This window comes from Hyperoodon ampullatus, assembly GCF_949752795.1.
Source record: "Hyperoodon ampullatus genome assembly, chromosome: 12".
Lineage (NCBI taxonomy): Eukaryota > Metazoa > Chordata > Mammalia > Artiodactyla > Ziphiidae > Hyperoodon > Hyperoodon ampullatus.
Genome location: NC_136925.1, coordinates 28,733,802 through 28,744,338, shown reverse-complemented (window position 1 = coordinate 28,744,338; position 10,537 = coordinate 28,733,802). Strand labels below are relative to the sequence as shown.

Sequence of the window (10,537 nt, the reverse complement as noted above, 5' to 3'; positions counted from 1 at the left end):
CTCACTGTTGTGGCCTCTCCCGTTGCGGAGCACAGGCTCCGGATGCGCAGGCTCAGCAGCCATGGCTCACGGGCCCAGCCGCTCCGCGGCATATGGGATCCTCCCAGACCGGGGCACGAACCCGTATCCCCTGCATCGGCAGGCGGACTCTCAACCACTGCGCCACCAGGGAGGCCCCCTCATTGTAGTTTTGATTTGCATTTCTCTAATAGTGATGTTGAACGTCTTTTCATGTACCTGTTGGCTATCTGTATGTCTTCTTTGGAGAAATGCCTATTTAGATCTCTGCTCATTTTTTTTATTGGTTTTTGTTGGATATTGAGCTGTATAAGCTGTATATTTTGGAAGTTAATCCCTTGTCAGTAGCATTGTTAGCAAATATTTTCTTCCATTCAGTAGGCTGTCTTTTCATTTTGTTTATGGTTTCCTTTGCTTTGCAAAAGCTTTTAAGTTTCATTAGGTCCCATTTTTAAACTTTTGCCTTTGTTTACATTACTCTAGGAAACAGATCCAAAAAAATATTGTTTCAATTTATGTCAGAGCGTTCTGCCTATGTTTTCCTCTAGAAGTTCTATAGTATCCAGTCTTATGTTTAGGTCTTTAATCCATTTTGAGTCTATTTTTGTGTATGCTGTTAAACATTCTAATTTCATTCTTTACCATGTAGCTGTCCAGCTTTCCCAGCACCACTTATTGAAGAGACTGTCTTCTCTCTGTTGTATAATTTTGCCTCCTTTGTTGTAGATTAATTGACCATAAACATGTGGGTTTATTTCTGGGCTCTCTATCCTGTTCCATTGATCTATGTGTCTGTTTTTGTGCCAATACCGTACTTTTCTGATTACTGTAGCTTTATAGTATAGTCTGAAGTTGGGGAGCATGATTCCTCCAGCTCTGTTCTTCTTTTCCAATATTATTTTGGCTATTTGAGGTCTTTTGTGTTTCTGTACAAATTAAAAATTTTTTTGTTCCAGTTCTGTGAAAAATGCCATCAGTAATTTGATGGGGATTACACTGAATCTGTAAAATGCCTTGGGTAGTATGTTCATTTTAACAATATTGATTCTTCTAATCCAAGAACATGGTATCTCTTTCCATCTGTTTGTGTGGGCTTCAGTTTCTTTCATCAGTGTCTTACAGTTTTCAGAGCACAGGTCTTTAGCAGGTAAGTTTATTCCTAGGTATGTTATTCTTTTCAATGCAATGGTAAATGGGAGTTTCCTTAATTTCTTTCTGATATTTCATTGTTAGAAATGTAATGGATTTCTGCATATTAGTTTTGTATCCTGCAACTTTACCGAATTCATTGATGAGTTCCTGTAGTTTTCTGGTAGCATCTTTAGGATTTTCTATGTATAATATCATGTCATCTGCAAACAGTGACAGTTTTACTTCTTCCTTTCCAATTTGGATTCTTTTCCTTCTCTGATTGCTGTGGAGTCCTGGGTTCTATTTATTCTCCTGTTGGCTTGGTGTGGCCTTCAAAGTGGAGCAACTTGAGTGAGTCTGTACATCATTTTAACAGCCACTTTAATAGTGCTCCTAGGTTCTGTGGAAAATGTACATCCCAGAGCTTATAAATATGTTTTTCTTTCATCTCCCATGTACACTGGGTCAAAGACTTCATTGGTATTAGTCAAAGAAAGCAAACGTTCCATCGTCCCCACCCCCTATCCAACTCACATAAATTAGCTCTTGATAGGAAAAAAAATCCCATTTGGCCATGGGTCAAGTGGCATTTCTGAGGAAGGACTGAACCGTTTCTTCACACACTCTTCTTCAGCTCACTGTTGCACTTTGACCTCATCCTTGGTGCTTCATGGTCTGACTAAAGTATCAATACATTCTCCAAAAAGTTCAAGATGGTTCTACGTTCAGGTTAAGCAATTTCTACATTTATTGTTCTAATTTAGCATTAAGGTCTTTCTGGAAAATACACTGATTTTGGTAAGATGTACCACTCTTCACTGAATCTTTCTGATGGTCAGAAGTGAGTTTCCTTTGACTATTCAAAAACACATGGTCTGGAGATGGAACACATGAATGTGAATACCTGAGCACATTATTCAAATATCTCTACCATTATCTGCAACAGTAGAAAGTAGCAGATGAGAGTTTAGCTACACATTTGCTGAAAACTAGCTAACTGAAAATGATTTACTAAGGTGAAATGGTTCACGAAATGGCAAACTTTCAAGGAATGAAAGGACTATGGAATTATTTTTGAGTAAGAAAAATGTAACAAAATCCTTTAAAAATGTTCAGAATAGAATTTAAAAATGTAAATACATATATGTATCAATTAATATTAGTAATTAAATAACAGAAGCTTCAAAGTACATAAAATTTAACAGAAACAACAGACTTTATTTTAAATAACATTCTTAAATCTGCCCATTAAGATCATAGTAGATAAACATGGAACAGCTTTTATTTTATTAATGAAATTAATTTTTAATGAAATCAGCTAAATAATTTACAAAAAAAATAAAAACTGCTCTTATTTACTGTGGAAAAATAACCATTTTGATAAATGAAACAAATTTAATGCAAACAAAATAAGACAGAATATTTTATTTGCTTCATTGTCTATGATCTAGTTTGATTCAAATGTGGATTACTTTGATATCTCTTGAAACATAAATGGTAAGGTCCTTAAAGACTGAATAAAAAATCAGGTTGGGTGTTCAGTATTTTGGAAGCTGAATCAACAAACTAATTGGAATTTGTGTTCACAGAGGATTTGTCATTTTTCTTCCTTTGCCCTTATGAAAATACATTAATAGAAAATTAGCAATGGAAAATATTTTTTAGTTTGTTACATTCCTATCAACTTTGCTTAGCAAATTATATTTCTTTCAATCATTAATACTTTGTCTAGAATTAGTGTAGAGGTAGACCAATCTTTGTATTCATTTTCAAAAAGTTTTAAATGCCATGTAAGGTATTATATAAAACAGTATTTTTAAAAAATATTTGAGATTTAATTTACTATTTTAAATAAGTTCCTCTTTTATATACAATAAATTGTTGCTTGAAACTCATCTGATTGAAATGATTACTCCAAGGAACTATTTTAGTCTTTTAACTACTACTAATCTTTACAGAACAAGAACACCTATTTTTTTTTTTGCAGTACGCAGGCCTGTCACTGTTGTAGCCTCTCCTGTTGTGGAGCACAGGCTCTGGACGTGCAGGCTCAGCGGCCATGGCTCACGGGCCTAGCCGCTTCGCAGCATGTGGGATCTTCCTAGACCGGGGCACGAACCTGTGTCCCCTGCATCAGCAGGTGGACTCTCAACCACTGTGCCACCAGGGAAGCCCAAGAACACCTATTTTTTAATAAGTGTTTCTATTTTTGAAAAAAAAAGTTCTAATGGTTTAAATGCACTTATAGATCCCCTACAACAAAGTATTAGGTGATGGTGACTATTAATATAAAAAATGAAATTCAGAAATGCAAACTGGGTTAAAAACTATCTTAAATTTTTAGTTATTACAATGTTAAAATGTGACTTACACCTATCAGTAGTAAATTATATTTTTTCTCTCACTCTTGTTAGCATCTTACTTTAGAATAGAGCACAGCAGTGCATGGGCTCCTCGGGTGTTCTTCTGCACCTGTAAACACATCCCTGAAGCTCCCAGCCACATAAAAGTTCACTCTTGTGGGGGAGATTAGGGGCCATCTATCTGCCAGAAATAAGAATGAGGGCTTAGTAATAAAAAAATATTTTGCAAGTTTCTGTATTTTAGGTTTGAACCATTCTCTATTAATTTAACAGTAAAATACACTATTTTCAACACCAAAAAAAAATGACCGCATTTTAAGTTTCTGCTTGTGTAAATTTACATGTGTCACTTGAAATCCAATAACACAACAAATGAGTCCTTTCCTAGAGATAAAAGCAGAAAATTTATTCTTCATTCAGCATCTAGAAAGAAAATAAACCTGAAATGTATAATTTTTAGAATAATGTGAAAAAGAAATCTTCCATGGAGAACCCAATTTACAAAAATTCACATCTTTATAAGATTTACAATGAATACAACACTACTGTTTTAACTGAATTGTGAGTGTGGGAAGTGCTGTTGGGTGGGGGATTCCAGACTGAAATGTGTATATTTTTGGAACCACTCACCTTTAACTTTGGGGAAAACATGTTTACTATATGACAACATTAAGTAAATTAAAATCATTACTCTTCTGTCACCGATGATTTCCTGGATTTGACAACAAGGTCTTTAATGGATGAGGAAAGTTCTTGAAGCTCCTTACGAGTCATACTGATGATATCTTCTTGTTCTTTGTCTAATTCATCAGTCAAGGGATCTTCTCCCTGCCCAGTCTTATTTTGACTGACTAAATGCTTTATAACCAAACCTTGATACTTTACTAAAAGAGTATGTTGAACCTGTGAAAAGAGGAGAAAAGTTAACATGATTTTTCTGTAGAACAAAGTACTGGGTTGGCCAAAAGGTTCCTTCAGTTTTTAAAGTAAAAATGAAAGAGATTTTTCATTTTTACCAGGAACTTTATTGAACAACATATTATTCATTGTTTTGTTCCACTTTCTGCCATTTTTCAGGCAGCTTCATAATTCCACCTTCCCCAAATTTTTTTTTCTTTTTGAGCACAGAAATGTTCCAGGTGCCTTTTACAGTCTTCCAGGGAACTGAAGTTTTTTTCCATTAAGAGAATTTTGTGAAGACCGAAATAAATGGAAATCTGAAGGTATGATGTCTGGTGAATACAGCGGATGAATCAGAACATCCCAGACAAGCTGTAATAGTCTTTGCCTGGTCATCAAAGAAGCAGTCTTGTGTTATCCTGATGGAAGGTTATGTGTTTTCTGTTGACTAATTCAAGATGCTTTTCGTCTAGTGCTGCTTTCAGTTGGTCTCTTTGGGAGTACTTGTTGGAATTAGTCATTTGGTTTTCTGGAAAAAGCTCATAATAGAGGACTCCCTTCCAATCCCACCATATACACAACATCACCTTCTTTGGATGAAGACCTGCCTTTGGTGTGGTTGATGGTGGTTCATTTTGCTTGCTCCATGATCTCTTCTGTTCCACATTATTGTACAGTATCCACTTTTCATTGCTCATCATAATTTGTTTTAAAAATGGAACATTTTCGTTAATGGTTCAGTAGAGAATCACATGCGGAAATACTGTCAAGAAGGTTTTTTCCACTTAACTTACGTGGAACCCAAACATCAAAGTGATGAACATAACCAAGCTGGTGCAAATGATGAAAAACGCTTGATTTGGATATTTTGAGTGTGTCGGCTATCTCCTGCATGGTATAATGTTGATTGTTCTCAATTAATGTCTCGATGTGACTGCTATCAACTTCAACTGGTCTACCGACTGTGGAGCATTGTCCAGCGAGAAATCCCCAGCACAGAACTTCACAAACCACTTTTGACACATTCAGTCAGTCACAGCACCTACTCCATACACTGCACAAATCTTTTTGTCTGTTCTGGTTGTGTTTTTACCTTTCCTTTTTTTTGCGGTACACAGGCCTCTCACTGTTGTGGCTTCTCCTCTTGCGGAGCACAGGCTCCGGACGCGCAGGCTCAGCAGCCATGGCTCACGGGCCTAGCCACTCCGTGGCATGTGGGATCTTCCCGGACCGGGGCACAAACCCGCGTCCCCTGCATCAGCAGGCAGACTCTCAACCACTGTGCCACCAGGGAAGCCCGTTTTTACCTTTCTTGAAATAATAAAGCATAATATGCCGAAAATGTTGCTTTTTTTCCTCCCATCTTCAATATTAAAATGGCTACACAAGAATTCACCAATTTTGATGTTTTCTTTTTAACAGCACGCTGATATGACAGCTGTCTTAATACAATCTAACAAAATTGTTTCAAATAAAGTTAAAGACAACTGACTGCTACTGGAGCCATCTTATGGAAAAAACCAAAGGAACTTTTTGGCCAACCCAATACACTGACAGTCTTCATCTCTACAAATTACTGGCCATAGAATTAGAAAGCTGAATCTAGCAATGTCCTTGCTCTCAAGGAATTTACAGTTTGGGGGAGATAAAACATGAACACAGATCATTTTAATGTAAGTTGACTGAGCTAGCTTCTGTCACCAAAGATACAGTCAAAGTGATGTGGAAGTTCAAAGAAGCCAATTTACCTTTAGCTGAAGAGTTTCTCAGATGAATTTGTGCAGAATAAGAATTTTTGAGCTGGTCCTTAAAGGACGGGTTAAACCTGCATAAACTGAAATGGAAGACTGAACATTATTATTTCTCTTCCAAAAGCTTAATTTCCAGATTCAGAATATTCCTTACCATGGATCTTACAGGATCCTGAAAGATTCCTGAGCTATGCTGAGTTTTAAAAATCAACCTCCTTATTCACTGTTTCCATTCTTGGAAGCAGGAAGATGATGTTAATGTTTTGTGTCTTAGTGTTCACAGTGATTCACATCTATCCATTCAAAATATTCAGAATCTAAAAGCTATAAACGTTTCAAGTGCACTGAAAATGTAATACCTCTGGAATTTTACTATTCAGAAAAGCAATGATCTGTGGGACACATCTTCCAGGTGCATGGAGCATGCTGTGGGTTGAGAACTGAAACAACAGAACTGATGTGAGATGCAGAATAAGAGCAGGGTCTTCTGTGACTTTTAGCTGTTCAGCCAGTGCTTGTCGATGCTGGAACAGTATCTGCCTAAATAAAAATAAAATAACATAAATACGTTATATTTTAACAAGTTCTCACCAACTTCAGTTCTTCTCTTCTGTTTTCATTTTTAGCATCTCTAGTTTAATTACTGTAGTTCCATGACAATTTTAAAGGTCCTTTTAGGGGATACAGACACACATAATCCTAAACAGCATGGACAAACTAATATGCTAGAAAATGACAGAAAAACATATATATATACATATATATATATATATATATGGAGCAGGGATACTCAAAGTATGCTTTTTATTTTGAATTGTTGGGGATCAAACAGATGTGCATTGGATTAAATAAGCTTTCCTATAAAGAAGATCTTAAAGCTAATAAGAAGTTCCCAGGCTTGATCAACTATGGGATTAGCAACTCTGCTACCTTATTCTATTGGGTCAGAGAGAGACACCTAAGGATATGAAGACTGACTATGACTGAAGGTCTACAGCCATTTAGACACAACAGTTCTCTATGCAAGATTCAGATAGACTGCAATTTCAGATACGAAATTTCAGACATTAATTCAATGTTACCTTTCCCTTTTTTTGTCTCCCCTTTTCACCATAATATCACAAGCTTCTGCTGCAGAATCCAGACAAGAAAGAAAGTCTTCTATGCTCTGAAAAGGTATTTAATACCATGATTTACTTTTATAAAACAGGTTGCCTAAAGAAAAGCAGTCATTTAATACCGTTTTATAATTTTACACCCTGGATACAATTTTTAAAAAGGTCATTTTGTCATGAAGTTTGAAACTGTGATTTAGGACTAGAGGGTAAAATGCCCCCAGCGTGGTCTCTTCCTTCACCTGCCAAAGAGATGTCTGAGTGCAGGATAATAGGTTTAGATTTAGTTTTCAGTTATTCTGATAAAAATCTATCCATTCAAAGATCACAAATTCTAGCCCAAATATCTAAATAGAATAAAACTTCACTTACCTTTTCATTCAGAGAGCTATGGAGTTTTGTGAGAGCTACTTTAGTTTCTTCTGATAATTTACTTAGAATTTTTTTTCTTACCTATAGGGCAAAAGAAATTCCTTTGGAATTGTGTCTTTGACATGTACTGGATGTAAGTTTAAACAAAGCAAAACAAAAAATGAGTATTTACTATTGTAACAGAATGCTGAGTGAAATTTATCTTTGTTCTTATATTTTAGACCACAAACTAGGGATAAAAATATGCTAAAACACTCTAAAATCAGAATGCTAGTCCACAGTCAAAGACGCTAGATGCAGCCGCTACTCCTCCCATCTGCTCCAGCAGTATAAGAAGAAGAATGAGAAACAGAGAGTGCATGAGTGAATGAGCACATACACACCATTCATCGTGCAAGAAAAAGAGAATTTGGGGTAAGAGGCTGCTCCCTCTTTTTTCTATTGTGGTGGGAAGAGTGTTTTTCTCTAAGGCCAAGTGAGGGGGCCCCACTCATAAAGATCCAGAAGGCCGTAAAGTTCCAGGATGCCTATAAGCGAGGGGACCTGAAGCACAGAAGTATGGATGCTTGTTATACTGTCTGGTGTGTGGAACCTTTTCAGCACCCCTCTCCACACAGCTGTGCTTTGTGAAGTTTGGTGGCATTCTTGACCAGGGTCTTAGGGTTCCTTCTAGTGCAAAATTTCTGGAGGAGGCCTTATTGGAATGGCTTGGCCAGCAGGCCCTGAAAATTACAGTATGTCTTAGAAGATTGGACCAACCTATTGACTCCTACCCCATGCTACAGCAATCCTCCTGTGGCCCTTAAAGGGCATGGGAAGGACCTCAGGTACTTCCCACAGCAGAGGCTGGCATGCAGGCAGGTACATGGAACTATCCAAGCAGTTGAGAATCACTGCTCAATGCAAAGAATGGGAGGGAAACAGTACCTTGCCGGGGTAGGAGAGATAAATGAACCTTTATCTGGAGGTTTACGGGGAGTACCTGCTATGAGAAGGAGTCACATGATACTAAAAACATCCCCACAAAACAACATATTCCCACCTATGCAACAAAGGCCACATCACGAGAAGCCACAAGCATTAGACTGATTTGGTTTGACCTAGATCAATGCCAGTGATATGCAGTCAGTCTTATGAAGGCACTGCTGTCTCTTTCATTCTTCCTAAATCTCCAACCTTAAGTAGATCTAGGGTGAGGGAGAAGAGGAGGAGGAGTCCTAGGGATAGGCCATACCTTTCCTCCTGTAGGCAACTGGGAGCCATAGCCCCACCTTACATTGCAAGAAGGGAAGAGATGAGCTTTGAATTTGAGATTAGAATTTAAGAAAATGAACTGGAATTAGTCTAAATAAATGAGATGGTGTCACGAAATGAAAATGACTGCAAAGTCAAAACACTGATAAGGGACTTGCAACTCAGCAGGAAAAAGGGATGTGACGTAACAATAATCAGGAAAAAATAAAATAGCTGATTCCAAAGTAACTAAGCATCATTACCCTTTTTTTTTTCCTTGTTCTGGGTGCTTCCTTGGATTCTAAACTGTGGTGCTAGCCTAGACCTTGAAGCATTTGTTAAAATTTCAGCTGCTTTACTTCCAGCTTCTATGATGGACACCGCTTCTCCCTGAAGATCTGCCTAAAGTAAGCCAGTTCATTTGTCCCGTCTCTCCATCCTACACCTCTTTGAATAGTGACCCTCACTCTTTGCAAGGCTACCTGGTGAAATTAAATCCAATCTGAGTCATCTGATGAGCTTACAAAAAGATTTTGTAGGCTACTCAGCTTATTTACTTTTTTCAGAGATTATAAAACGTTTTCCTGTTGCTTTCTGTACAATAATAGGAAGTAGAAGGCCAAGCACGCATGCTGTATTTCTTACAGGCATTCCCAGACACAATGACTAGTATTTCCTTACTTTTATTATTACTGTTAATAGACTGGTTATATTACCAATCCTAGTAGCAACTGTATATATATTGTACTAAACTTGAACTAAAAATCTGACAGATTTCTTCCTAAAAACTCTTTATTTTCCTTTTAGATGTGAGAAAATAAAACATGCTTGGATTTCAAAGCAAAACACATCAAGAGTGGCAAGAAAGTCACTAACTTACTTCACTTGTAATGGTTGCAGGATTGTCTACAGCCATCATTAATTCCGAAGCCAAGAAGTTGAAAATGAGATTAGTGACATCAGTACACACTGTCTTCAGCAAGTGCTTCGTAAGAGCAGCCTGGGTATCATCTGGAAAATAAAAGCGCTTCATTAAAATGAATGTTCAAGGACAATTATGAGAATCAATGAAAAAACAGTGTTAAGTATAATACCTGTAAAGAACTTCATCCCTTTTTCAAATAATCGAATATTATTATAAAGGTTTGAAACCTCCTCTTGCAAGTCCTTGATCGTGTGCTTCCTGCCAGTTCCAGAGGCAGAAGTTGAAGACATGAATACTGAACGTACCACTTCGAGGTAAGTTTTATTTAGAGGTCTGTGCATGAGATAAATATATTTAGTTTATTAAAATGTACTGGGTTTATGTAGATAAGAAATTTTGCTTCTATGCAAATACGCCTTTAAAAAAGATCCCTGTTAAACAAGATTAATTTGGAGAATAGTTAATAAGAATTTTCCCTCAAATTCCAGAAATTATAACTTCAATGAATTATTTTTCTGTTTTAAAGTACTACAAGTTATTGCATGAAAGACAATAAGAAAAACAGTAACAAAAGCTTCAGTTCAAATTCAATTCAGAGCAGCTTTTTAAAGTTAACTTGGAGAACAGTAGCCTATACATTTGTTCCCCAGCCTCAGGAATGATAACAAATTCTCAATTTCTAATGTACTATAAAAGATATGTATTTAAAAAAAAATCTTTTTATGCCCA

The 10,537-nt window shown here is 36.8% G+C and overlaps 1 protein-coding gene across 1 annotated transcript in view; it reads right to left on the bottom strand.

Moving 5' to 3' along the window:
• Nucleotides 1–4,199: 4,199 nt before the first annotated feature.
• UFL1 (UFM1 specific ligase 1) overlaps nucleotides 4,200–10,537 on the bottom strand; it is a gene marked incomplete at both ends in the record, with an annotated part of 57,565 nt that continues 51,227 nt past the window's right edge. Inside the window, 6 exons of the mRNA XM_079716287.1 lie at nucleotides 4,200–4,415; nucleotides 6,523–6,703; nucleotides 7,246–7,331; nucleotides 7,651–7,731; nucleotides 9,764–9,894; nucleotides 9,978–10,141. Coding sequence (XP_079572413.1) covers nucleotides 4,200–4,415; nucleotides 6,523–6,703; nucleotides 7,246–7,331; nucleotides 7,651–7,731; nucleotides 9,764–9,894; nucleotides 9,978–10,141 — 859 coding nt within the window. The remainder of the gene's footprint in view (nucleotides 4,416–6,522; nucleotides 6,704–7,245; nucleotides 7,332–7,650; nucleotides 7,732–9,763; nucleotides 9,895–9,977; nucleotides 10,142–10,537) is intronic.